At 40.9% G+C, this 27,753-nt stretch overlaps 3 protein-coding genes across 7 annotated transcripts; 2 read left to right on the forward strand and 1 right to left on the reverse strand.

The window, feature by feature from the left end:
• Window positions 1-14,375, forward strand: LOC110981761 (allatostatin-A receptor-like). Of its 4 annotated transcripts, none has more exons than XM_022239631.2 (2): window positions 1-128; window positions 10,965-14,375. In XM_022239631.2, the coding sequence occupies exon 2, from the start codon at window positions 11,047-11,049 to the stop codon at window positions 12,283-12,285; it is 1,239 nt and encodes a 412-aa protein (XP_022095323.2). In that variant the 5' UTR covers window positions 1-128; window positions 10,965-11,046; the 3' UTR covers window positions 12,286-14,375. The 4 variants fall into 4 exon arrangements, with proteins under 4 accessions (XP_022095323.2, XP_087001579.1, XP_022095325.2 ...); XM_087145453.1 differs by lacking the exon at window positions 1-128 and adding an exon at window positions 5,194-5,479; XM_022239633.2 differs by lacking the exon at window positions 1-128 and adding an exon at window positions 7,685-7,896.
• Window positions 13,898-18,092, reverse strand: LOC110981649 (cytochrome P450 2J2-like). The gene is made up of 4 exons (XM_022239384.2): window positions 17,974-18,092; window positions 16,625-17,012; window positions 15,829-16,155; window positions 13,898-15,547 (listed from the first exon to the last, which is right to left on the reverse strand). The coding sequence occupies exons 2-3, from the start codon at window positions 16,715-16,717 to the stop codon at window positions 15,940-15,942; spliced, it is 309 nt and encodes a 102-aa protein (XP_022095076.2). The 5' UTR covers window positions 16,718-17,012; window positions 17,974-18,092; the 3' UTR covers window positions 13,898-15,547; window positions 15,829-15,939.
• LOC110981638 (cytochrome P450 2A10-like) lies at window positions 18,069-27,311 on the forward strand. Of its 2 annotated transcripts, XM_022239358.2 has the most exons (5): window positions 18,069-18,169; window positions 23,510-23,763; window positions 24,299-24,921; window positions 25,253-25,580; window positions 25,829-27,311. In XM_022239358.2, the coding sequence occupies exons 1-5, from the start codon at window positions 18,069-18,071 to the stop codon at window positions 26,008-26,010; spliced, it is 1,488 nt and encodes a 495-aa protein (XP_022095050.2). In that variant the 3' UTR covers window positions 26,011-27,311. The 2 variants fall into 2 exon arrangements, with proteins under 2 accessions (XP_022095050.2, XP_022095049.2); XM_022239357.2 differs by lacking the exon at window positions 18,069-18,169 and having other exon boundaries at window positions 22,906-23,763.
• Window positions 27,312-27,753: the final 442 nt, after the last annotated feature.

Here is a 27,753-nt window from a genome sequence, read left to right on the forward strand (position 1 = left end):
CCGACGTATTGTAGTCAAAGCTTTCTGACATAAAGTGGCTATGAGAACTCGGATGATGGAATTAAGGCTCCAATGTAACTTCACAGTGTTCAAGTTATTGTTAGCCATTGGGTAAACTCAGAAACAGGGTATGTATAAATGCATTAGTGACAAATTAATCTTTCAAAATATCGAGTAATGTAACCGATGGCCGTCACTGCAACACAGAATACAAGTCAGCAACGTCAGTTTTTGGGGAACAGCGATAAACAGATGTTCGTTCGTCAACTGGACTACCTGATTTTAGCCTCACAGTAACACGATTTCCTGTATTCCAATTTACCGATTACGCACGTAAAATTTCTGATCCAAAGCGGGACTTAGATTTAAAATGGACTGGCGTTTCTAAGGAGATGTCTGGGTTGAAAGAAGGTAAGCAAAATGTGATTACTGTTAGTTGAAAATCTCCAAGTTACAGTCCTGGCTATGATTTACATGTATATTTATTTTGAAATGGTTTCAATGTTTTCAACAGCAAGACGTTACAGTGTTTTGTTTCCAAATTGATTTCAGATCCTAGATTTTGTCTTTACTTCTTGCTGAGTCTCGAAATGTAGATAATCACCTGATGACAGCTATTCTCAATATCTCGGTCATTTTAAGATTCTTCCACTTTTTAAAGTATACCAACTGATTAGAGTATTTAATTATTACGGTAGCTATTCGTATGGTAGGCAATGACGTCGATAGTATAAGGCGCGTAACGGTATAAACGCACACTGTGAATGTTGTAGTGTAAATTGTTTTACTTCTTATATTGATAGTGAAATTGTTTTGATTTTCTGACTGTAAATTACTGTAACTTATTTACAGTAATTATCTGCAAGAGTGGTAATAATTCAAATAATAATCCACATTAATTTACTTCACGTAGTCACAGAAATAACTGTTTTAATTGACTACGGGCATCATGATATTTTGAAGGTCTATACATTCATAGTGTTAAGCCATGACCATGATTAATTCTATGTGTGTATAGTACGATTTTCATTAGCGATAGGCCCTCACATGTCCAGAAATCCTGATCATGGCCTATTTTATTTAAGATCTATACTATTATGCTGCCCAGATGGGGGCATTATGATATGCAGTTTTTAGCTTCGATGTTTTTATTTTCCAGGAAATTTTATCTTTTCAGACGATTGTATTAAGAATAAAAGCAAATTTTCGAGTCCCACCCGAGTAAGCTTGTGAGGTTTTTTCGCAAGCTCTCAGACAGCACTGAGCATACAGTGCTTAATATTAACATACGTTGGGTACGGGCAAAACCGTTATATATATAATTAACATCTCCCCAACGCAAAAAATACATCTTGAAAATAGTTCGCGGTACCCACTGCTTCATTTGACTCGGACCGGCCAACCGACCCCGGCAAGCTCGGTGGTCGAGTGGTTGAGACATCTGCACTAGTAAGCAGGAGGTCGTGGGTTCGAGTCCCACCCGAGTAAGCTTGTGAGGTTTTTTCGCAAGCTCTCAGACAGCACTGAGCATACAGTGCTTATTAACATACGTTGGGTACGGGCAAAACCGTTATATATATAAAAAAGCAAATTAATTGAAAGTAAGCAACGCCCATTTTGGCTAACGTTGATCGAGGTCAAAGTTTACACCGTCAACATTACTGTAAATAAGCAGTATTGTACTGTAAGTCACGATTCACAGTAGATACTTGTAGCAAACACAACAAAAAGTCGATTTCAGTGAATTGCAGTCGACAATAATGCTGTGAATAACAAAACAATACCCCGGCATTTAACGGTAATAGTTTGCAGAATCGGGGCTGTGATACTAAAATATAGCACAATGTATTGACCTCAGGTGTATCTGCACACAAAGGGATAGTGAACACTAACTCCCCGAAGAGATAACCGATACACCAAATGATAAATCATCGAGAATACAGAAAAGTGTACCTGCACTTTTCAGCAAATCACATTTTTTATAGCAATTCCACAAAAACGTAGAAATGTGGTCACGCTGTTTGCTTATCTTATTGTCGTGAATAAAACAAAATATAAAAGAAATAGTAATTCGTATCAGGTACGTGCAATATTTTCATTTTTAAACAGTTTTTGTTGTTTGTAAATGACAAGCAATACAACGTAACCACATTTCCAAATTTCCCAAACCAACCTTCATTATTACTAAGGCCAGTGGAGCACCGGGGGCCTAATGGTTTCCACCTTTTTTTCCTGAAAAACAGAGATACAATAATTATTTCACCCACAACTTAAAATTTTAGCTTTGGTATTTAATAGCAAAAGAGTGAAAAATTCACTCTTGAAAAGAGTTGGTGCCTTTTAAAACCACTCAAAAACACACGAGTCAATTCATAAAAGAGGAGCCATATTTATTTCAAGTTGTCCCTGATAAGGCTCATCTTAGAAAGGGTGGAAATTTCACCCTGGGAGCGCTTTAGAGTGGTTTTTCAATATTTGGAGTGATTTTTTACAAGAGTTGCTCTTTCTAATAGTACGTTTTTCACACTAAGAGCCCCGAAGTGGACCAAGAGAGGGCGGAATTTTCCTATCAACGGAGGGCTCCGTTGGTGGGAAGTGCACTCGTTGGTTCGCAGCGAGTATAAAAGGCCTGTGTTACGATCTTTGTTACCAACAAAAAGAACACTCCCCAACAATTTGGCTCTTTTTAACCAATAATAACAATAATAATTAAAAAAATTATCGCCGTTTCCGTAAAAAGGATCAACGGCACAGAACAAGTTAACTTGAAAATCAATTGACTTAAGAAACGAAAGGACGAGGATCAATGAATAAGGATGAATGAATGTCACCGCGCTAGTACCCAAACCGCAGCATGGGGGTACGTCTGCCCCGCCAACAGGGAGAACCTAACCATGCTGGCATCGGTGATGATTCGATCTTTCCCCGAGGACACATGCCGCTATCCCTACCTACGATAAAAAAGTATTTTCAAAAAATAAAAAAATAATTATACCTGACACGGTGAAACTAAAAATAACGAGTCACAGCTAAACCTACATTAAAATTAAAAGTAATAATAACCCGACTAAATAAAACTAACAAAATCACGAATCTTGCAGTTCAATATCACTGTGCAAATGCAATATTATCAAAGTAACGTTTACTTTACATTTGAAAACGGCAAGGCTCTGCTTGCACTGTATGTGCCACGACAAGGCATTCAATAATTTAGAAGCAGCCATTGCAAAATCCCTGTTACCACGTGAAGATGATACAGTATTGGTGTTAGGCCTACGCGTTGAAACTTGAGTGTATTCGTAAGTAGTCTAGCTGCAGCATTCTGGACTTGCTGTAATCTCATTATTTTGTGCTGCTGACAAACCATACAAAAGACTATTACAATAGCCCAGACGGCTCGTCACAAATGCCTCAATCAACACTGAAAGCGAATCGTGAGAGAGGAATTTACTGATGCGCCTAAGATTGGGAAAGTGGAAAAATGCTACACAACAAGCCTTAGTGATGTGGGTGTCCATTGTCATTTCTGAATCAAACATGATCACTGATGCACGTGGATGGATTACAGAGTCGCCCACTGTGACGTTGGAAATATTTATTTTCTGCAACTGTTACCTGGTTCCAGTAATCAGGAATTCACACTTGGCGTCATTGACCATTAGCCTGTCTTAAGTTGCAGCATCCAATTTATAATGTCCAAAATACAACTTTCCATGGCAGATAGGGCAGTTTGGCAGGAAGTGTCATCAATACCAATAAGGGGTGCTTCTGCTAAAGGCGGATAGAATAACAAGTTTATACAACTGAATCCCCCGGGCTTGTGACGCAACCGGGGGGGGGGTCTTTGGCATAAGCTATTTGGGGGTAAATTGGGGTCTAAGGTACCCCTCACCAAACAAATCTTACACACGCCCCTAAATACTGCAAGACTCGATCATAATAGCTTTCTACCTGAATTAATAAGTAGAAGCATCGGAGTTATTGATCGTTTGGTAATTTGTCCAAGGTTTTGGAACTAGTACACGTTGACAGGTTTGCTGACTTTTTCCCAAGTTCATGAACTGAGAATGCAACCCTAGAACGAACTGACGTGTCATTTGCAAACACGGAATCCAAATCTTTAACATGTAACAACTTTGTTGATATTTAAATACTGTATTTGTTATGCCGCCTTGCTGTGCTTTAAACAGGGATATACTTGGACATCCTGCTATACATGTATTTTATATTAGAGTCATAATTTTAAGGGTATAATGCCTTAGACATTCGTCACAAGTCGTAAATGTCTCATGTTCAGTCAAACCTCACCAACTTTACGGGACAGATTACCTTGTTGTAATAGGAACCTTTTATTATCAGAAATGAAAACATGAAGAACGACGGATTGGGGCCTACAAAATTCTGTCATAAGGAAAATGTTGCTCTTGTTAATGACATTCAGCTGTATGTCTTGAGAAAACGACGGAGTAATATCATGTTGTGAACGATTGCCATCAGTGAAAATCAAAGGATTTGACTATCACCGCTGAGGGCTCTTAATTACTTTGGCTGAGGAAGCGGCCTCGTACACTGGTGGCCTATCCCAACGAGGAAATGTCCACACTTCGTGTTTACCGTTCTTTTATTGGGATATTTCTGCACTTCAACTCTGTTTGGCAGACGTCAGCTAGACGTTTCCACTGAATAATATCAAGCAATGCGGGAATCTGTGTTTCAGAGACTTTGAGGTCTAACTAAAATTCGAAAATCGTATTCGGTGTTGAAATTTTAGAACGGAACGCGGACTGATATCCTTGGTTTTGAAGTTGATTTATTAATCAAGGAAAGTGTTAAGGAAATTGTTTCGTGGATATATGAACTGAGCCACTGTTTCCATATTTTACGGTTAATTAATGGTCAGCACACCTAAAAAGGGGCACTGGTGGGAAACAAAATTCTCGCACCACTTTTCAACTGCCTGCAAATTACAAATCTTCCAACATCATGGGTTTGCAAGCGAATGTTGTAAATAGGTGAAAACTTCTATATCCATTCAACGATTACATCACATACCTCTTCTGCACTTTGTCACGTATGCGACTAAAGATAACGAATGAAATCAGCAGGTAAGCAGGCAGCTAACTTCCTGTGAAGTATGATGAGTGACCTTTGGAACGCACTATCGGACAAGCAGTGAAGTTGTCAATGACGGGGTGCAGTGATATAATTTCAGCCATGTTTGTAGCATTTATAGCTTTATCGTTCAGATGACAGCTTTTTTCTTTGATAAGTCTGGATGATAAAACCACGTGTGTGTTTTGGGCCCAACAGGATATGTGGGGAAGGCTTTGTTTATTGATTCCTAGAATTTCTAATTAACATGGCAATTTATGCATGTTAGGCCAGACACGATCTCTGCTGTCTGAATTTAGATCACGAAGATTCGTGTCCAGCAATCGAGCATGAAATCCAGGCCCGTGGCATATTGCAGTCATTCAAAGTAAGTAAGAGAACTTTGACGAAAAGGTGTTGTTATATTGATTGTCACGATTGGTTGATGTTCGCTGTCCCACCCTGTCGTCGTGTATTGCTAACTAACGACGGTCGCTCCTGAGCGAAATCCCCGATTTACTACCATGTTTCTACTTCCCTTTTCATATCAACCTCTCACAGCAATGAGTTAGAAACTAATGGTGATCGACCGATGGCGGCAGAATAGACAGGTTTCATCATAGAGCTATTAAAAGCTCCATGGTTTCATACAGGATCAACCGATAGTGCAATCAGGCTATAGCTCTTAATATGAAGTTTAACGTATTCATCAGCGTACTCATCTATTACTCTCTCTGTACCTATATAATCATGACGCTGTTCGTGTCATTGCGACTACCATGCCTTAAAGATATAGCCTCAATAGCCAGCATTCATTGGAAAATGCGAAAGCCAATTTGCAATGTTAAATTAGTCGCGACATCTCGTCACATCACGCGCAGTATTGTGGCTCAAGTTATCTTTATAACTGTAAGAGCTGTTCTTTGTAATGTTATTTATTTGGTGTTCAGCTTTTCATGTTGACAGTGTCTTTGCTCTCTACTTAAGTTCCCACAGGGAGATATGGCTTTAAGACAGACACGTGTAGGACGATGTCGAAAAATCCCTTTTGAAATATGTTTACTTATGCAAATAAAATACTCTGACTTCTATTTTATTAGTGACTGACTATACGTCAGGACTGTGAGCAACACATGTATGAAACTGACGGATGTTTCCTTTTAAATTTCAAAATTTAAAAGACTTTTTTTTTGCAATAGGTGCAACTCTGGGTAAGTTGACGAACCACAACCTCATTTTATTTAAACATCATAAAATGAGCATTGACTTTTACCTTGCCGATACTTGAAAATGTAGTTATTTATGACACAAATTACACACGTTATCACTACGTCTGGCTGTCTTAGTGTGGCTTCAGAGATAATGCAAGATGCTTAGGAGAAAAAATGTTATGTGATACTGGGATAGAACATGGCGGAAGGTTTGTGCTATGTCGTTACCACGAATCACAATTTGCTTCGCAAAATTTCGTTTCCACTAATTACTATACACAGTAACAATATGTGCACGCAAATAGGTAAGATAACTCACTTAGAGAAAGTTGCTCCAGTAATTCGTGGGAAATGGAATATTTCCAAATAGGTCACTTGGGAGACATTCTGCGGTAAATTTTTCAACATCAGGGAGACATCAGTCATTTGGGAGACATTTCAATGTCTCCCTAATGCTTCAACTACCAAAAGGAGGAAAAGTTTTACGTCCACATTTTGAGAGATGATAGATTAGGATCTGAAAGGAAAACATGCAAAGTTTGGTTAAGATCGGATCAGGGAATATTGAATTATGGGACAGTAAAGTTTGAAAAATTTTGTGCACGTTCCTGTGGGAATGTCTCCCAAGTGACCCATTTTCGGTAATAATAACACCAGTAGTATTTTGTGAGAATGGAATGGTAGTTTGTGGGAATGAAAAGTATTTCGTGGGAATGAAAAGTATTTCGTGGGAATGAAAAGTATTTCGTGGGACTGAAATATTATTTCGTGGGACTGAAATAGTAATTTATGGGAATATAGCAACGCAAAAATCATTTTATCCATTCGTGCGAGCTTTATACACGTACTGACATATGACAGACCAAATTCTCCACAAAACATAAAAAACTTGGAATGGGTCTGAAATGATTTCTTAGTTTCTTTTTCTGATTTAGTTCTAAAAATGTGAGCTTTTAATAGACGACTTAATTTACCCTCTATCATATAAGAGAAAGGAAAGTGAATTAATTTGTTAACTGTTTGATGGAGAATATATACTCAATCAAACCACTTGAGAGGGGAATTGGATCCCGTGGTCGAGAAGAATTATTCACATGACAATCGAACTAATCTATAAATAAAGGTGTTGATTTAGAGCCCAGCCCCATAAATGTGAAAAAGAAGTAAAAATAAAAAAACAAAAAACAAAAAAAAACAACACTTCTTCTTCCGGCGCTTACTCAAACTCCCTAATTACGACGGCGACCCTAAGACTTTTAGTTCACGCCCCCCTTTTGAAAAACCCTGGATCTGCCCCTCCAAACCCAATTTATGTAATGCTGAGATTAAGTATTGATATACACAATACTGTATGCATGCAAATGCCGCTTTTCCGCCGTGTAGAATGGATCGATTGTCCTGAACAGTTTATCTATTACCTTGTACGTGCCGTGTTCTTGGTACGTACGTGCACATCGTGTCTGACACGGGATACCTCATGGGGTCCCTGACCGTCAGTATAAGCTGCCGGAATTAACCTGTAAATGGTCAGTTTTCAGCCAAACCTGGCACGTTTCCTACAGCGTCGTGCAATCATACAGAAGTCAGAGTAAAGGTACACATTATATGTTTGCTGTTTTGTAACCAAACATGATACTTTCACTGGGGTACCTGAACAAATTCTCAAACATGACCTTCTAGTATATATACACGCTATTCCTTTGTGGATATTCCATTTTGTATCTGAACACCACGGACATTCTTGTGGTAGACCTCTTTACTTCCTGCATATGCACACTACTTCCTGGTGGTAACCGACGTATAAAGCTGTTCAAGTGCTATAAATTTAGAAGTAGTGCTTCAGTGTGACTGCTACCACGGCAAGTGCTGTACAATCGGTCGAATGCGCGGCCGCGGCCATTGTTCGTGTTGAACTCACTCCCTGAAAGCGTCACGGTGGATTTCGCGAATGTGAGGTTCTCAGAGTTCAAAGGGGTAAGTCTATTTTGTTAATGCTCCCGCAGGTTTGTTTGTTGGGGCGATGTTGATTGCAATCGCAGAAAAGCCTAGGAAATTTGCGTGGTTTGTATATGAAAATATTCTTGAATAACGCAAACATTCACGTGTTGGCGATTTATTTTTAAACTGTAAACGGCTGTTAAGGATTAATCAATCTATCGTAATTCCAAGTACATGTCCATGTACCGACTTTTTGAACTCGTCAATTCAGAGCCCAATGCAATTAACTCGAAGCCTATAGACTTTCATTGTTTCATTGGCCACGATGAGTCGACATAATAATGGAAACCCATTTACGATAAAGAAACGTTTCACTAGCATAATATACAACATTGGTTTTCATGCCATATGTGCATCATCTTCTCCATAACAAGGGTAGACTGGCTCTATATCCATCCTTTATCCACATAATCAAATGATATCCGTTATGTTCCAACAAAGTTGCGTTGACTCATAACACTTGTGAAATGCACTCCAGTAAAGTTAGCCTTCAGCAAAGAATATGGTAGGTTGAGATATGTCATTGAAATACAGGGTGACAATGCCTGTGCAACATAATGCAAGGGCAAAATATTGTCCTCCAGAGGAACAATATCCGCACCGCTATTTCTGTATTGTGAACTTATTTGTTTCTTGAAATATTGGAGCCATAATTTTGTTTCATTGCTGGCGTAGCTTCAGTTAACTACACAATTCAACTTGTAGCTCGTGTAGCTGGCACTGTTGACAATATCGTCGAGAAAAATTCTTTTAAAATGCGCGCGTAGTTCACTCTATGAGCTACACAGAAAGCTAGTGGAAAAACTTCATTAGGCCTATTGAACTTAAATTCACTTGAGAAATTTACACTTTAACACACCCACACACAAAACTTAAAACATTGCACCGCAACTTGCGTTTCAACATAAACAAAACACAAGCCGTCATATTTCAGTTTAAACATTAGGGTTAATTTTGAAGGAACCGTATCAAGTGAAAGTCGTTTCCGTACTCCTGAAAGCGTACAATTTGCGCAAAGAATATTTTATAAAGAGATAACAGCAACTTAATCTTCGCTGCAACAGTCAATGACCTCTCGTATTTTGTTTCAAGTGAGATTGAAACAACGGCTCAAACCACGTTCAAGGAAGTAGGGATCATATTCCTTAAGATAAGATTTCAATATTCTAATTCCTTTTCCTTGTTTTCTTTTTAGGCTGAACATGCCGATACATTGAGCAAAGTTTCGATTGCTTTTCATACATTTTGTATTTTTGTTCAAATAGTGATGCCCAAAATAACAGGAATATACTCCTGGAAACTTCCAATGTTGATGAGGTTTTCGATATTTTCAAAGTGTAGATGAGCTCTCAACAAACAAGAGTGCAAAAAATCTATGTTGTTTAGAAATATGACGCGGTGAATATTACATAAAGGTTTAATAGTTCCACAATGGAGAAAAGGCGTTGTCGCATTACCTGTAAGTTTCTTTAAAATATTTTATCTGACAGAATTCTTGACTATGAAGTAGACTTATTTATGATCGTCCGTACTTAAATTGAAAGCGAGATGGAATATTCAGTTTTAAAACTTGAGAATAGAAAAGAAAGCAATCACTGTTATATGTGAAATTACATATCAATTTAGTACCTGTCTAGCCTGATGAGTAATTAAAAACTGTAATTAAACGTTTTCTTCAAGCCAGATTTTGAACAAGAAATGGTTGAAAGGGAGACTTTGAATGCATATCAATAAAAAATATCTGATATCATCCAAATCAAAAGTTTACAAATTATAAATTGGATTAAGGGAACAGAATCAGGAACAAGATGCTCTTATTTGTCTCTACATCACTCCAGTCTCGCTCCAGCATAAGACTTATTACAACATTACAATCCCACACGTAGACTTCAATCCAGTAATATGAATCTTCTTAGAGAATCCAGTCCTTTCACTCATGGGGAGATCGCCCTTTTTCATGTGCTGCACCTTGTCTTTGGAACAACCTACCGACATGGTTACGATCTTCCTCTTCTCTCCTGCAGTTTAAGAAGGATCTGAAGACTCATCTCTTCAATGAGGCATTTAAGGATTAATATTATTATTAATGTCAACGTATTAGCGCCTTGAGCACCTTGGTGGATATGTACGCTCTATAAATCGTCATTATTATTACTAACAAGATCGAAATGGCTCCCTTGAGAATAAGGCCCATCCCTTTATTTCCGGCCATTGTTGTGAAGAGTAAGGAGGTATTAAAGGTACATGATGGAAATTGTTACGTCCAAAGTAATATATTATTGCAACATTTAAGTCATAAAATGAATTACAAGTCAACATTATGACTTACGTGAGACATGAGCACTTAGGCTAAGTTACAAATGTGATTTAAACGTTTTTATGGAAATGCACGTTTTATCTTGTCTACCTTACACTTCCGTAGAAGAGCACTGACTAAACCATCAATTACCCTAAAATCATTAGTGGTATATGTATTGCTTCTTTCTTTTCAAAGCAGTAAATATCACTAGGCAGCAGTGACTGCGTTATGAACCAATATGAATTCTTTGCACGGACTGCTTGTCCAATGGAATTATTCATGAGGGAGGCTATGGGAACCGACACCGCTCAAACCTTTTTGTCGGAGGACTCATGCCATTGATTGCTTTCTTGTATTCTTTCCAGCACCGTTGTTATACACAGAGCTCACCATTACCCATCTTAAGAGAAGCCCTGGCCTGACAGTATCGAGACTACATCAACTGAAATGGAAAATACAACAGCTGCGATGGAAGACACTCTCTACACTTCTACAAAATCTTCGATTACTGAAGGCCCTTCCGAGGATGAATTATCCCCCAGTGCCAAGTTTGGAGTCGCTGTCTACTGTATCATTGGTTCCTTCGGTCTTGTGGGTAACCTAGTTGCATGCATCGTGTTTAACACAATCAAGTCGAAAAAGAATCAGGTCAGTCTGCTCATCTTCACGCAAGCCTTGGCTGACCTGGTATCGAGTATCGTGATAATAATATTCGGCATCACCCGTGTGTATCGACACCGGTTGCCGACTACTGGTGGTACCGGAGAGTGGTTGTGTCGATTCTGGTGGACTCGATTCGTCATCTTTTACTTTTTCGCCATCTCCACGTTCAATCTGACATTGATCTCGCTAGAGCGTTATATAGCCGTTATACACCCGTTAACGTACGCTAAGCGATTTACTCGACGCAACACCAAGATATTTGTGGTGATCGTATGGCTGTTTTGCCCCGTCATGCAATGGGGCCAGCCTCTTTGGGGGTACACCGTGGTTAACGGTACATGCGTGACCATTAAATCCTGGGATGACTTCGGCCAAGCTTTCTTTGGTGTATTACTCTTCCTGTGGGAATTAATTACCCCGATCTGTGTCATGGGTGTGTGCTTCGTTTCCATTGTCATAACCTTAAGAAAGAAGGAACTGGCGTGCAGGACACCTACTGTCAAGGTTAAACCAGAGAGATCCGGTTCTGTGTTCAAGCCAATCAAAAAGCACGTCCGTAGAGACATAACAATGACCCTACTGATTCTCTTTATCCTCTTCGTCATCTGCTGGACTCCAAACCAAACTACGTTTGTCCAATTCAATCTGGGCGGTCCTCTGGATTTCAATGGCGGTTGGTACCACTTCACAGTCATCTTGGGATTCGCGAACTGCTGCGTTAACCCGTTCGTGTATGCGTTCCGACTGCGTCAGTTCCGCGTGCGTGTTCTCCTCATGTTGCAATGCCGATGCAAGGCCTTTGACCGCGCCGACGAGTCCGACAACGAACTGTTCCGAGACCCAGCATCCACCAGCAACAAGTGGTCTTCGCGACGAGAGAAACTCGGCAAGATTTTCAAACTCACGCGGCAAGACAATGCAAGTCTTTCAAGAACCCCGGAGAACACAGCTTCACCGGAAGGGTCGCCCTTCCCTTCCAAGAAATCCACACTGAAAAAGACTGACAGTACAAACGAACTTTAGTGAATTTATCCATAACACAAAGTAAGTGTGTCTTTGCTATTTTGCCAGAAGTAAAGTTTTTGTTTGAAAACACGACAGCACAAAAAAGACACACCATCTGTTATTTCTTTTGTAGAAAGAAAACGGCCTTTTCTGAATTCGGACTTTTGCTGTAAAATTGTTCAAACTTTTGCTCCAGTTGAACATTCAAGGGTTGGGTTAAGCAGTAACTCTGGTTTCGGCTAGCAGGTGGAGTATACTTCAGGCTAGTCCTGCTAGAAATAGCTATACAAAGAATTAGACTACTATAGGCCTAGGGGATTGTTCGATCACTCCCGGCAAGGAAAAGGGGAGTTTAGTGAATATTTCTTGTTGATCCAAATTTTCCCTTCCTTTTCAAATATTATGCAACATTTATAATGAAAACCGTTGAAGCTTGAAGCTGGTTTTTGTGACTAAAGTTACTGACCAGTAGACTTCCTGCCTGAGCAGTAGAAATGTGAAACATCGAAAGATACGTGAGTGGTACTTCCTCTGTATATCCTCTCCGAAAGCTAAAGGGTCACAGAACGCACACTCACCTGTTGTAATGTCGGTGCGCGTATATATCGAATACGAATACTCCATGTGTCCAAACCACAGACGTAAGGCCGTGCCGGAAACACTTGCCTACGACCGGAATTTACACACGACTTCATGGGAACTGGCCGTGGCCACTTCCATATACTCGTGTGTAATTTCTGGCCGAAGCCCAGTGATTCGGACACGGCCATATAAACGCATAGACCACCAGTCTTGCGAGTATAACCGTGATTTTAAAAAGTATGGGCAAACAGAGGGCGAAACGACGGGTGGCAGCGCGTCCAGTGCGCATTACGCGCAACGCACTTACATTGCCCGCATTCCTTTACATGTGCTTCTAAAATACGTTCACATTTTTTGCTCTACAGTACTGCTATCTCTTCTTTCCCGAAATGCTGCAACGGCATTGTTTCGAATCCCTAAGTGCCAGATTAAGTAAACAGACGATTTTTGTACAATTGAAAAATGGCTTCATAGAATTTTATGGTTGGAATTTTCAACTGTGCGTAAATTCCTTACACCGAGGGGTTTGCCCATAGTTTCATTTTAGTCAGGCGCTGCGCCAAATCACGATATGCCTGTGGTCCCTACCCACGCAATACAGACAACATATGGCGTGCTTTTCTCCTACTGCACAGAGGTTTACACTCAAGGAACAAGGTCGTTCGGAAGTTTAAGTACAGAGTCCTTTGCTTGCCAGCTACGTCCGCTTGCCTTGGGTTGTAGCTGTCTTATCTTGCCAACAGTAAACTTGACTCGTATTACTACTAAGTGGTGTCCAATGAAGGCACAAAAAGTTTTTAAAAGATGATTGATTGCATTGATTGATTGATTGCATTGATTGATTGATTGATTGATTGATTTCAATTGGCCTAGTTGGAGTAATCACGAAGGGGTTGCAAAAAGCCACAATGGAAATTTTAAATTTCCAAATTTATTAGTTGTCCAGCAAGAATTGGACAGGTGGATAAATAAATATGGCAATAGATAAAAAACCAGTATATTAATAAATAACGCATGGCATTTATAACACATGTTAAACAAATGCACATTTCAGCATCTTCATAGTACACAGATTTTTATTTTTATGTACAGAGAAAAATCAATTAATTGTATAAGCCACTGTGCTAACATGATCAGCACATCATTAAGTAAGATACACTCTGTGTTGGAGCATTTATTTTGATAAACTGCATGGACCTCTTTCGGCAGTATGATGCCGGCGATGGGAAAGAAACGGCTGAAATGGAGACTGTTGTTATTACAGATTCCACATCCAACTTTACTTACAAATGGTCAAAATCTACAGCCTCGCCAGCGACATTTAACCCGATATTGTCTTATTATTAAAGTGTATTAAAAGTTCTATTTGTGTACCTTTTTTACATCGTTTTTGTTTGAAGCACAATGTGTATCAACTTAGGATAAATCACAGCTATATTTAAAATGATATTTGTGTTGTATATGTCAGTTACCTTTGCAGTCATTACCCGGATTAAAGTGCCGCAAGCTTTTTCATTTTAAAAGAATCTATTATGCAGTAATTCAACATTGTGTCATATCAGTTCGGGCATTACTAGCAACATGGTCACATTAATCTGGCCTTTAACTCAGGGCTGTTTATAGCTAGAAAGAGATGCGACATGAGTGTCTGATTTGGTGGAAAAAAAGTGTGTATTATGCGTTAGTGCACATGGACAAAACTTTCCGTTTTCATTCATACGGTTTCCTTCTTGCATGATACTTTCAATTTGGGGCGCTCATGATATTCCTTTCCTCACTATTCATAAGTAGAGAAACATCAGGGAAAACTCGGCAAAACTGAAAAATCCCCTCTAAACTGTTGGCTTCACTTCCAACTTCTGACTCTGTTACTTTGGAGGTACGTAAGCAAAGACGGGAAAAAATAGGCAAAAAATGGGTTTTATCTTGTGAAAGTTATCAAAATGCACTTTAAGTGGTTAAACACTAAATCGGTATGATAATGAGGGGCAAGCGACTTTTTCTGAGCTTGATGTTGATAGATTACTTTTAGAGTCCCCTGTCTGAGTCGAGAGCCATTTTACTGGCTTCTGGTTATAGTGGGATTCAGTACGCACGCAAACTAAGGGGGGCATGAACATACGTGACATGTTATCATTTGAACGACCCCACAAGGTCATCAATTAACGCAGAATCCTGCAGTGGCTATGATGAAACCGCACGGGAGCACAGGTTGTAATGCTTGAACACGACTGAAATGTATACTCACTCCTAAAATATCCAAGCTATTAGATGCGGTAGTTAAAAAAATAAGAAACCAGACAAGGCAAGCATTGCTCGAAAATTCTGCATTGCGCACGCTCGGGGACATTTTCGAAACACGACCTAACATCTATCAAATCCTGTGCATTGAGCGATATTGTGTTCAATATGGGTTGTATTTGTCTAGCAACGAAATATTATCTTCACATAAACATGTAAATGTTGAGAGAAATGCCTCATAGCCTTGTTCAGACAATTATCCCTGGGACTGAAAGTTAGGAGTGGCACTAATTTTGAACTGGTCCGGAAACCACAAGAAGAAACCCGAGAAGCCCGAATGAGACTTGGGTACCGGGTGCGTCCGGTGGAAGGTCAAACATGAAGCGTTGCATGATGGCGGCAAAGAACAGGAACAACTCGGTGCGGGCTAGTGTTTCTCCCAGGCAGATCCGACAACCTTGAAAACAAAATGATTTCAATGTTGGGCCACGTTATGAAGGTGAGAGTTGCGGAGTTTGGAGCATTTTTAAGGAAATAATGACAGGAACTATCGAAAAGTGCACCAAGGCAAAGCAAATCCTCGATAGTTTTTCGTCAAAACTATTGTCCGGGCAAAGAAAATGAGGTGAAAACAAATTGAACTCTGCACACAATAAGGTAGAAATTCTGCCTGTCCCTGATGGGAATTATATAGGATTACTGCACATGCTTGAGCACGAGAAAACTTCCCACACATACCCGTGCCAAACGGCAGAAACCCGGGCGGCTGAACCACCGTCTTGCCATCTTCGGAGAGGAATCTTTCTGGGTTGAAGATGTCTGGTTCCTTCCAGATTCCGGGATCGATGTTCAGACAGGCGATGGGGTCATCAGTTCGGTTCCCTTGGGGATGTGATAGCCAGCTAACTCCAGGGGTGCCGTAGTACGGTGCAGCAGGCTCAAGGGTACAGGATGAGAAAGTCGTAAGACCTCGTTAACCGTGGCTTGGGTGTAGGGCAGGCGAGGCCGATCCGATAGCTCCGGGGCCTGATCTGCGCCGATAGCCGTCAGTATCTCGCTACGGACCTAAAAAGAAAACTGTTGACTCTAGACTAAAACGATGAAACATTGCGTTCTTTCTTGAAACGTGCGCATTCCTGTCGCATGTAGAGAGACACCGTGAACACTGGCAGAGAGGCCGGAGTGATGGATGAAATATGTAAACGGGGTTCATTCCAGGTCACAGTTGTTGTGAATTTTCATAATGAATACTCTGCTTCGTCCGATGGTCTGACTATTCGAAATGACGATATTTCCAAACAATTCTAAGATCCAGCTTCCATATAGCTTCCCCTCAAGCTTAATGAAACCCTGTTCTTATTTGTACGCCTTGTGGGCCAGGTTTGTTTTTGAAAAATTTAAACTTATTAAAATAATGTGTATCATTGACATAAAAGGAAGTTCTACGACAGACAACAGGCTTCTTAATATTGCTCAATTTTACGGTAGGAAAAAGGAGTTGCAAAAGAAATGAGAGAAATTACAAAATTGTTACCTTCTGCTGAATTTTGGGGTACAGCGCCATATGCCACAGGGCAAACTGAAGAACTGAGGACGTAGTGTCTGCCCCTGCTGCAAACATGTCCATCAAAGTCCGAAAAATCCTGTCGCCACCGAACGAGAAGAAAGAACCTTTGTTAGAAGTCTCCTGAATCAACTTGTTGGTAAGATCACGGTGGTGACTCGGGTCAAATGTTTCTTTGTGATGAGTCACGAGGTCGTTTATAATCTGCCGGTAGGTCAGTTCTCCCTCTCGGAATTCTTTGAAGCGGGGAGCGAGGAAGAGGAGTGGTATCTCCCGGGTGATGCTCAGCCCTGAGATGCGAGAGACAGCCTGCGGGCCGGAGACTAGCTGATGCAGCTCTGAGGATGTATTGTCGAACCTTCAGCCGAAACAGAAGGTACAGATGATGTTAGCCACAGCCATTTGGATCTGGTTTCTAGGGTCGAAGAAGGTTCCTTTGCCTGTCTGTCCCAAGGCTCGGCAAAGGTGACGGGCTTCCTCCATGATCATTTTTTCCGAACCCTTTTTCCCCAGACCAAAGTCTCTCAGAGCCCGAAGAATGAGGCGGCGAAGAGGTTTGACGTCACTGCCACTGCAGCTTACTATTGAGCCTAGTGGGAGTAAATTTGAACAACATTGTGCGAAACCGAGATAGGGGTGTGTACAATGAAGGACAGGTAAAGAAAACGACAGGCAAACAGTTGGTCACCTAAATGGTGGAATACTTCAATTTTACAACACAAGGGGTAAAGATCACGCAAGGCATGGCGGGAACCAACTATCGTATTTACCCCTGGTGAACGAGGTTGGGTCAAGTCCATTTTCAGGTCTATGCTGATTGATTCTAAGATGGGTAGCACCTATAGTGCGTACCGTGCTAGTCTTGGTTCCAAGACCTTCCAATAGTTTATTCCGTGACACGAACGGAATAAATATAGCACCCTCTGTAGTTTGATTTAATCCATTTCGGCAAAGACTAGCTTCGCGCGTACGTGTACGAGAGAATTTCCAAGCACTGATAAGGCACCGTTCCATATGCACGTCAACACGTCGCCAACGTAACGTACACGTGTGTTATGTTAATGGAGTCGACTTTGTGTCTGTGAAAGTGAAACGCATGAATGTGTTGCGTACGCAACGCACCCATAAATGTACGTATGGAAAGGCGTCTTTACGCGTGAAGAATGCGCACACGCGTAAACATACATATCCATGAGAACATTTTAATCTTAACCTTTTATGCTGCTCTCGTTCAGCAGGACGTTATTTCGTTATATTTACGCACAGATCGGGATAAACGATAAGGAACATTAAGAATCTGGACAACTTGAAGGATTTACCAGACATCTCAATCCAATCTAGTATGTGCGTGTCCCTTGCACAGGTTGCCTCAGCTGTCTTGCCGTAGACCTCTCGCACCAGATCCGGATCGGTGATGACCACCGTTAGTCGTGGACCGATCCGAAGGTTGAAGATCTTACCGTGCTTCTTACTCATCTCGAGAAGGGATCGGCCCGGGTTGGCTCCTAGACCAAGGTTAGCTCTTAGGACGGGTAAGCCCCAGGGACCTGGGGGTAGGTTAGAGCAGAAGAACCGCTCCAAGGTCCATTTGATGAAAAATACGGCCAGTGTAAAGGCTAGGAATACACGGATACTCGGTAGGTAGGAGAGAAACCAGAGAAGGGTTTGATAAGCCATCTTGCCTGTACGGTTTGACAAAACGAAAGACACCACAATGATCAGTGCCTGAGTTTCATTTCCCTTTTATACTGTCACAGGCCATTCAAAGTCGTCCATCGTGTCTTTTACAGGAATCATATATAGGTCAAAAATGTATCTGTGATTTAGGACAAACGCGATCTCCAAACATTGTTACATGGTAAATATATAGAGAGTCCAGGGGTCTTCACGAAATAGTTTGAACGTGCTTAAAGACGCTATGTCGTAGGTTCGATGGAGATACCTTTTAACATTCCTGAAAAAGCATCTTCTAGAAACCCCAAAGCTGTTTAAATGGAAGCTATGCTGCTTTCGAAGAAGAAGTAATGGCTTAATCTATTCCTCGATTGATAACCAGTGGTAAGGTCAACTACACTGACCTCAGGGAGGTAGCGTTTACGGGTATATTACAGTGCGATGAGAACGCGTCTTTGAAAAAAAAAGTACCCTGTGCAAAGGTGCATCGTTTGAATATGTGAAACAATCAATTTGGCCTACAACACTTCAGGATTCAGTGAAAGACGACACTGAAGAAAAGATGTGCTTCCCCTCGCATGATGGCTTTACTGTGTCAATAGCCTCAAAATTTACGTTTTGAGCAAAAAGACAATATCGGTCACAAGGAACGAAAGAAGCTAGAGGGGTAAACAAGCTAGTTGTTTATGGCTTTACAGTAGACCACTTGATCGTCAGCAACGGTTACAAAGTCTAGTCGACGCTGACATTTTTTAATTGCTGTCACGTTTTAGTGGCGGAGATAAGCGTGCAAGAGTTGCAGGTCTAGTCCAAACAAACGAGAACCGTGGTTGCCGAGGCTTCAATAACTGAAAAGTTTGTTGGCATGAACCGGTACCCATTGTTATCAAAGTCAATCAAATTGGTAGCCTCATTTCAAGTGACCCAAAGATCAAGGCATAAACTTTGTCAAGTAACTGACTTCAATATTTGCCGACTTTATGGAGAGCAAGACTTAAGCTTCCTTATGTTGAATATTGCCATCGATATAGCATAACTGGCCGGCTGGAAATTATAGAAAACATGTGATTAAATAACCTATAACTGGCCAAAAGCCCTCAGTAGGCCTCACGGTGCAAGTCTCACCTTTTCATTTGAAACCATCATGAGATACCAAAATGCAAGACCTTTTTCTTAATCCAGATTTACATCTGCAAAGGAAGTCCAATCATAACGATTTTATGTGCACTTTGTGACCTTATTTATCTATTGGTGCATGACCTTCGAAATCAGTTATCTGCGATATTTGGAACCGTTTCAACTTGCGTTGAGGAAAACATCAATCCTGGTCATGCCGATATATGCTATCAATAAAGACAACAAAACGACTAATAATGACATGTTTACGGCAAAGACGGGCATTCTCATTAAAGGAACTCTAGCCTTATCATTCTCGCTACACTGTGCTCCAACGGGGTCTCATTTCACATGCAGTCGAACACTAAGAAGGTCACGTCAGGAGATTTATGCATGTAAAATCCGTCGGGAAAAACTATTTTATCCGGAACAAAAAGTTAAAATACAACAAAAATGGAACTGTAATTCTAATTCTAGTAAACAAAAGCTGATTTTAATCTATGAAACAATGAAGAAAAGTGCACAACAGTCCAACCTATTCCGATTCTAAGTATTATGTCTAAAAGATTTAAATGTATTAACAAATCAATGAGCACCCAGAATTAACTTAAGACTTGTTATTCATAGGATCTTGAGCCCTAAACCAAGCTACTTTTCCAATCGCCCTTATCCCAGTTACTCAAGGTTGGAGTCCAACGTCTGATGTGCGTGAAGGTACTCGGCTTCTCTTGATCAAAATTATCTCTCCCAGACAGCCCCATTAAATGATGCAAAGACTGCACGACAAACAACACAAAGTCCAGACGATACCTGGTGGGCTCTTTGAAACAAGGACATAATCTCGGGGGGGGGTGGATATCCCTGGCACATTTTGACTGGGGAGATGGTCTATTCTCTATTGAACCATCCCACACTTTTCGTGGTGAGGAATAATGAAGGCGGATTATGAAGATTTTTTCGGACTTCCCAACAAACAAATTGTATTTATTACCACTCAGAAAAGGGAGAACAGTTTTTGAAAGCCATAAAGACGCTGTTTGACGTGTTTTCGCATGAGTGAATTACATCTGTATCGTGAACAGAGCCCTTGATGTCATTGGGTGACAGCACCCCCCCTTCGAATTTCTATGGCCGTAAAGTCATCCCCATTAATCTCCCACCCTCTCCGATTCCCAGTACTGCTGTGAAGAATTCACGGGGTGGGATCTGCTCGCAGACTGTCCTTTAAAATATGATAGGGAGCCAGATTTTCAGGGTCTGAGCGTGCGGGTATAGCCTCACCCATGCACTTATAATGGAAGGAGTATACGCAACACACACAGCACGACGCGTCAGTCCGTGCTTTGATGCAGAAATTATATTCCACCTAACTTCATTATCCTTTTGACTTTGACTTTTACGTTTACTACGTCTCTCTCTCTCTCTTCTTTCTTCACTTTCATGATGGAGGAGAAGCTTAGAACCAGTCACGTGGCATGCTTTTGCCTCTGTTACATCGCCATTTGCAATCTAGATTGCGCATACAACCGACAACATTACATCTTTCTTTTTTCCCCTCAAGAAAATATTTTCTTTTACAGAGTGGTGGGAAAGATCATCGCCGTAAGGGATTCTCTACGAAGTTTGTGGCTTTTGATAAAATTCAAGAGCATAAATTTAAGACTGTGTTTCGAGACACAACGAGGCAAAACGGTTCATCACCGATGCATTTTCACCAGACATGAAAAGACACCTTTAGCTTATTCTGAATGAGTGGTAGAGAATGACAGAAAATATCAATTTATGCTATCAAATTTGTTATCTAGGTGTTTTCCTACTTTTTAAGAATCATGAAATGTTGTTAAGAGCTGAAATGGTTGCCTTAATTTCGAAACATTTCTGCACATTGCAAAACTGCATGGTATAAAGGTCAGTTATCTGCCGAGGATTCAAATCGTTTGGTGACGCACTGCATTATTAAGGCGAAGTTCAACGAACTTTACATAATCTTCCAGACGATGTAGCGTGTAACTCCGAGACGGATGCGGCATTTTTTCCAAGGGAGGGGGCAGGTCCGTGAGATTGTTTTAAATGACCGATTGACATAGAGCATGAGAATTGCATTATTTTTAATTTAATGATTTCGTTAACTTTGTCTTATCCCCCTGTGTTTGTTGGTTTGTTCCTTCCCCATTTTGAGCCGATGACGGATGGCAACGAACTTTGCCATCATTAACTTACATTCCAAAGAGGTTATCTTTATATTACCCCCAAAAGGGTAAAAAATAAACCTTTGACACTACTGGAAAGCATTCAGTAGAGCTTGCGTGTAACCACGATGAATGCATCTAGCCCACTTACTACTCCCTACTCATGTAATGGTTCTTTGCAAACGTCACTTAATTGCTTTCCTCCACTTTTCCAAAGGAAGTTTTAGTCTACAGTCTCATCTGGCGCCACACTCAAATGCGCATTCCTGAACTTGACGCGCGGGTACATTCAACGAGTCGCAACCGTCTTTATCCGGTTCGTAAGTGACTTCGTCACAAACGCGCCAGGCTCTCATTGAACAATCGCAGAAGTTGCGCGTTAATTTCCGGTTCCACGGTTCGATGTAAACGGTGATCAATGCATGTAACCCTATGTGCAGTGCACGTGTGCAGTGGGCGTGGTTTAAACTGAAGTGACGTCACACTTACGTATTGGATGGAGATCAATGGTTACAACACTCTACTGGTATGGTCAAAGGGGTATGTAACGCGCGCGTACCGCCTATCTGTGAGCGCCACCAGATTAACGACTTCTTCTAGACTGTATTCATAAACTGACCATCTTAAACTGAAAAATTCGAAGTCAAACGTTTCATTTTGGGAACCTTACAGTAAAAGCAACACCGAAAATCAGCGTTCACACAAGTTCATGGCAGTTTTTGTTTAGAATTTTTCAGAATTTGTGATAAATTATATCTATTGTTTTAAGCCACATTCATAAATACCTTATTGGTATTTATTACTTCCATCCAACAACGTGCAACTTGACCGTATATTAACATTTGATAATGCCTGCTGAGGTGTGATAATGCCGCTGCGTAAATCACGCGCTGGCCCCTGAATACAAGACAAGTTTAATCGATTCTGATAGGTCAAGAGTCTGTGTGCACGCGGCTCGCCACGCGCGCCAATTGGACAGATTGCTGAAAGAATATTCCATAAAATGAACGGGGTGCTTGGGAAAAAAGAAATTAAAATTCTAGTACAAAATCGCTGGAAATCCATCATATATTGACTTCTTTTGAATCTCTAATTTAAAAGGTATTTATGAATGGTGATATGTACTTGGCTGGTAAGACCGGCTCAGGAGACTGAACGCTGATAATGTCGTCGCTTGCGGCTCGGGCATTCGTCGCGTCCATTCAACTGAACTGGTCTGAAACGCACGTTTAAGGTATATATTTTTTCCTTGATTTTAAAAAAGCTGAAAATTAGGTTTGGAACCCAAAATAATAGGGCACATCTCTTTTAACAGATTACTCTGAATATGAGAGAGTCAGGGAACAAAACTGTTATTAAATGGCTTCCTTGTGAACAAAGTCTATTCTGCTTGCCTGTACACTATAGTCCTTGTGTAAAATAAACGCTACGGCAACTCATGTGTCACACTTCAGTACTCTAAAACTTTAATGGGGTACATAGAAGTAAATGAACATTTTTATGCATATATTCTGGCGTCACTAACCAAATAATTCTTATAAACGCTACAGCGATACTGGTTAATACCGATATATATTGCTTATCTTGTAGGAACCATTAACCCCTTCTGTATAAAAAGTTTGTTCAACCCAAGACATAATGAACTTAGAATATAGATCAAGTATCGATGCCTCAACTTTGCGCATAAAAAGAGAGTATTTCCACACGCTGCTTACAGCTGGGTACTGTTCTGTCACTTTGAAGCCTTATTTCCAACTGCAACCATCTTCAACATGACATACCAGACACTGTTGTCCCTGTTTTCGTTCTTACCGAGCTTTCGTCTTGCCTTGATCTTCGTTGTGGTGTTTCTCGCTGTTAATTTGATCCTTGAAAGGATAAGATTTCAAAACCTTCCGCCGGGGCCCTGGAGCTTGCCCCTACTGGGAGCGTACCTTCATCTCGGGTCTGATCCAACAAGTTTCCTGCTCAAGAATAGCCAGAAGTACGGGAAAATCTTCAGTCTGTACCTGGGGTCACGTCTCACCGTTGTCATTACCGATCCGGAACTGGCCCGAGAAGCCTATAGCAAGAAGGGGGAAATAACAGGGGCCCGAGATATTTCAACGTTGAACTGGCTTGATGTATCAGGTACAATAAATATTCCAAGTTATTCACTAAAGAATCTATTATACAGAATTTGCTAAAAGGAAACTCTGTATTGAACCAGCGCGGTATTCCAAGAGTTTATGTTGAAACTTAAACGCGTTGGATGTCATTTTGAGAGCAGCAATCGTTCAGGCGGGGTCTACTCTGTCTAAGCGGCCGCATATTGTCTCCAAAACGTGCTTTGTTCTCCAGTGAAACTGCATTTTTGAAATACCGAACTGGTTCTTTCAAGAATGTGCCTTTGGAGACTATCCATTTTTGTCAATCATTTTCTCGAGCGAACAAAGCTAGTTCTTTCCTCAAAACAACCTTTCTAGAACATACAACCAGAAAAGGGCAAAAAGAGACACTGGACTTCTTGCCTGTCCTCTTGCCTGTAGTCAACTAGAAGTTTCAATCCAAAATGCGACTTTGTAAGAACGTAGCGAGTAGCTCTCAAGAAACAAACCTGTTCTTCATCTGAAGCCATAGCCCCTACACTTCTTCTGCATTTCTGTTGATTTTATCTATCCTTCAGGCTCAGTGGTTTATATGAGCGGCAGCGATATTAAGCCACTACGACGCTTAGTTCAGCGATCGTTGCGCGACTTCGTCCTGGGCAAAAAGGGCGCAGAAACCATCATGGTGAAGGAAGCAGAGCACCTTTGTCACTTTCTGGAGGAAAGCATCGAGAAGAACAAGGTGTTGGATCCAAGGCTTGGCATCCAGAAGGCTTCTATTAACGTCATGTATGCTTTCTGCTTTGGTCAACGGTTTGACTATGCTTCCCCAGAGATGAACAAAGTGGCCTTCGGCCTTTCAGCCGTCTCGCACATATCAGGCGTAAGCATCACCCGCGAGATACCTTTCCTTTTCGTGGCACCAAGATTCAAGGACTTCCGCCGAGGAGGACTGGTGTATCGACAAGCAATGCACAACATGGTGGCCCAGCACGTGGCCACCTTAGATTCCTGTCATTCACGTGACCTTACCGACAAGTTGATCCAAGCAACCTCCAAAGACGACTCACAGTTTTCCTTTGGGTCAGATCGAATCTTCCGTACACTGATGGACTTGCTCGGAGCTGGTGCGGACACAACGTCAAGCACACTACAGTTTGCCATCTGGAATATGGCTGCCAACCCTACCGTGCAGGAGAAGGCAAGTACTGAAAATGCAGGGTAGCCACTGAACCCAGAAAATATCTGATTTCGTTGTTTGTCTAAAACGACAGAGAGCTACATTCATTTTAAATTATCTGGTTTTATAATTAATCTGCGGGAAGTTAATGTTCAACATGATTTCCTTTCGCCATAGGGAATTTTAACTAAGCCTCCCTACAACAGCAAAGGAAATAATAAAATCACATGGACACAAATGAACTTGAAAATGTCACACTTTATTGCACTGCAGTTCGAGAAGATGCGCTTCCGCTGCGCGTAAATTCACACAGAGACGTGTTCAGACGTACAAACTAGGTTTATTTGTCCAGGTTCATAGTGAGATCCTTGAGGTTGTGGATAACGAGAGGACACCAGAATGGGCTGATCGACACCGTCTACCGTACACCTGTGCCGTCATCAACGAGACACTACGCCACATGCATCCAGTTCCTCTTGGCCTTTTTCATCGAGCCACTCAAACCTTTGAGCTGGGCGGCTACACCATCCCTGAGGGCGCAGAGCTGTTAGCCCCGATAGCATGCATGAACATGGACCCGGAGGCCTGGCCAGATCCAGAGGAGTTCAAGCCTGAAAGGTTCCTCTCTCCGGACGGGAAGACAGTGGTTCTACCTGATAAATTCATGCCCTTTAGTACCGGTAGGTTTACAACATGAGACAAGCTAGGGGAAATGTTTAAAAGAAGTGAAAGTGTTTAAAGAAAAACTACTTAGATGGGATGGCAAGGGACGGCAAACATCATGGGATTAAACGACAATGATTGGTTGTGAGTAAAGCTTAGACACGCCTCCTAAATATTCCACTTGTATGAATCTGTAACCTACCAACGAAATTGATCTGGACGATAACGTTGTTCACAAAGGGCCCAATTTCACTATCCAATACAGGATCCCGGATGTGCATTGGGGAAGGACTGGCCCGGATGGAAATGTTCATGTTCTTTACAACCATGATGCAACGCTTCACCTTCGACCTGCCATCGGAAGCTCTTCAATCGTGCAAACCGGAAACTGGATTCTTCTTCCGTTACCCTTCTCAAATGCAGATTTGCGCTTCAAAGAACAGTTAGAATGGTATTTGACTGACGCCCTCAGCTGATTATACGCAAGAATATTTTAGAGTACACACACAGCCACCCAAGTAGTTTAATGTAAAATGGCATTACTGGATGTAAACTTGGCAGCGTCTCAAAGCCTCTATCCTTCGACCTTCAAAGAGGGAAATTGTGTATGAAGCATATCAGTCATGACAAATTAGTAAAATCACCAATCTGAGTTAGTAACTGTTTATAGAAATCGGACTTATATCGCTCTGTATTAAAAATTCTGCACGAAATTGAAAAGCCCCCAAAGTTATAAATTCCACAAGTAAACATGAATTTCTTTTACAATTTCTTGTCAAGTATAGGATGGTATGCTTCTCCAGAGTATCACTACTGAAACGTTTGAAATTCTTCAGCCTCGGTATTATCTACTGCCATTGTCGTTGACAAGAAGAAATAAGTAGAATATTGGTAAAGGAACGGCCATATTATTTGCATAATTATTAAATAACAATACACACCTGGCTTAAAAGATTCGTTGCAATTGTACATGGAATGACGTTAAGGAGATAATCTTAAACCTCTCATATAGCTTCCTTTAGTTATCTTTTAACCAATCAGAAACGTCTTGCTTATATTGCTTTCTAATAAGTCACAAAAGTGAAATGACTTCTCACTAGCAATCCTAATACCGTGGCAAGTTTCCTAAGTATAATTTTAGCTGGCTTACAAAATTAACGGATAGAACGACATACATGTGTTAAGAAATCTATACAACATATGAAAAAAAAACTAGAAAGTCCACATGTACATTCATAGTATAGCGCTTATCCAACCAATCAATACACGCAGCCTAATGTTCGTTGAGGATATTAAAATAATAAAATGAGTAAAAAAGAAATACAAAGACCTTCGTTCATATGCTGATCTATAATCGGTTGAATCACTTCAGCAGAGGCAGAAAACAGATTTTAATAATCATACATGAGCATGGGTAGATAGTAGACTGGTTCCCGTCCCGTACGTAGTCTGCACTCTCCAGACATTTTACCGATGTCCTCCGAACGTAGGGACGAGAGCTGGTAATGAATTCGACAGAATTCTGCCGGGTGTACGATGCCCACTCAATGCACAAATCAAGCAGGAGCTGATAGCAATTTGCTTTATCTTCTGCGTTACTGAAAATAACTTCATCAAAAATTGTTTAGTTATCTAGAACTTAATACAATAACCACTCATTTGAAATAAATTGCCGCAAAATTATTTATCGGTGATAATTATTGCAAAATAAATATCACACTGTGATCACGTGAGGTTTCGTAAGGACAGATATTTGTGGGTTTATTGCATCTGTTTGAAACGTGTTTCATTCTAAAGCATTGATATTGGCCTGACAAAAAAATTCAACATCCAAATTGACACACGTTAAATCGCAGCTGGCTACTGGTCCCTTTATAATAGGGACGGGGACCATATATAGTAGGGACGGGGACCAGTCCAATAGTAAAGCAAAAGTGCGCCCCCATGTTTCTCCTGCGCCATACTACAGGGAGCTTTTCAAATTGATCGTTTGCATTCTTCAAGGTCGAGTTCAGGCGGCCTGTTCTTGGCACAGGTTTCTTGTTCTCGCGCCCGAACGGCGGGAACACGACTCAAGAACACTGTTCTCAGAACAGGATCACACACCACCTCCTCGTCAGGGTTTTACAGGAACACACGAAAAAACTCGTGAGATTTTGATTTTTGAACATCTGCAAAAAGTAGAGAGAT

Source organism: Acanthaster planci, linkage group LG14, assembly GCF_054643075.1.
Source record: "Acanthaster planci isolate LZ-2023a linkage group LG14, COTS_SCS, whole genome shotgun sequence".
NCBI lineage: Eukaryota > Metazoa > Echinodermata > Asteroidea > Valvatida > Acanthasteridae > Acanthaster > Acanthaster planci.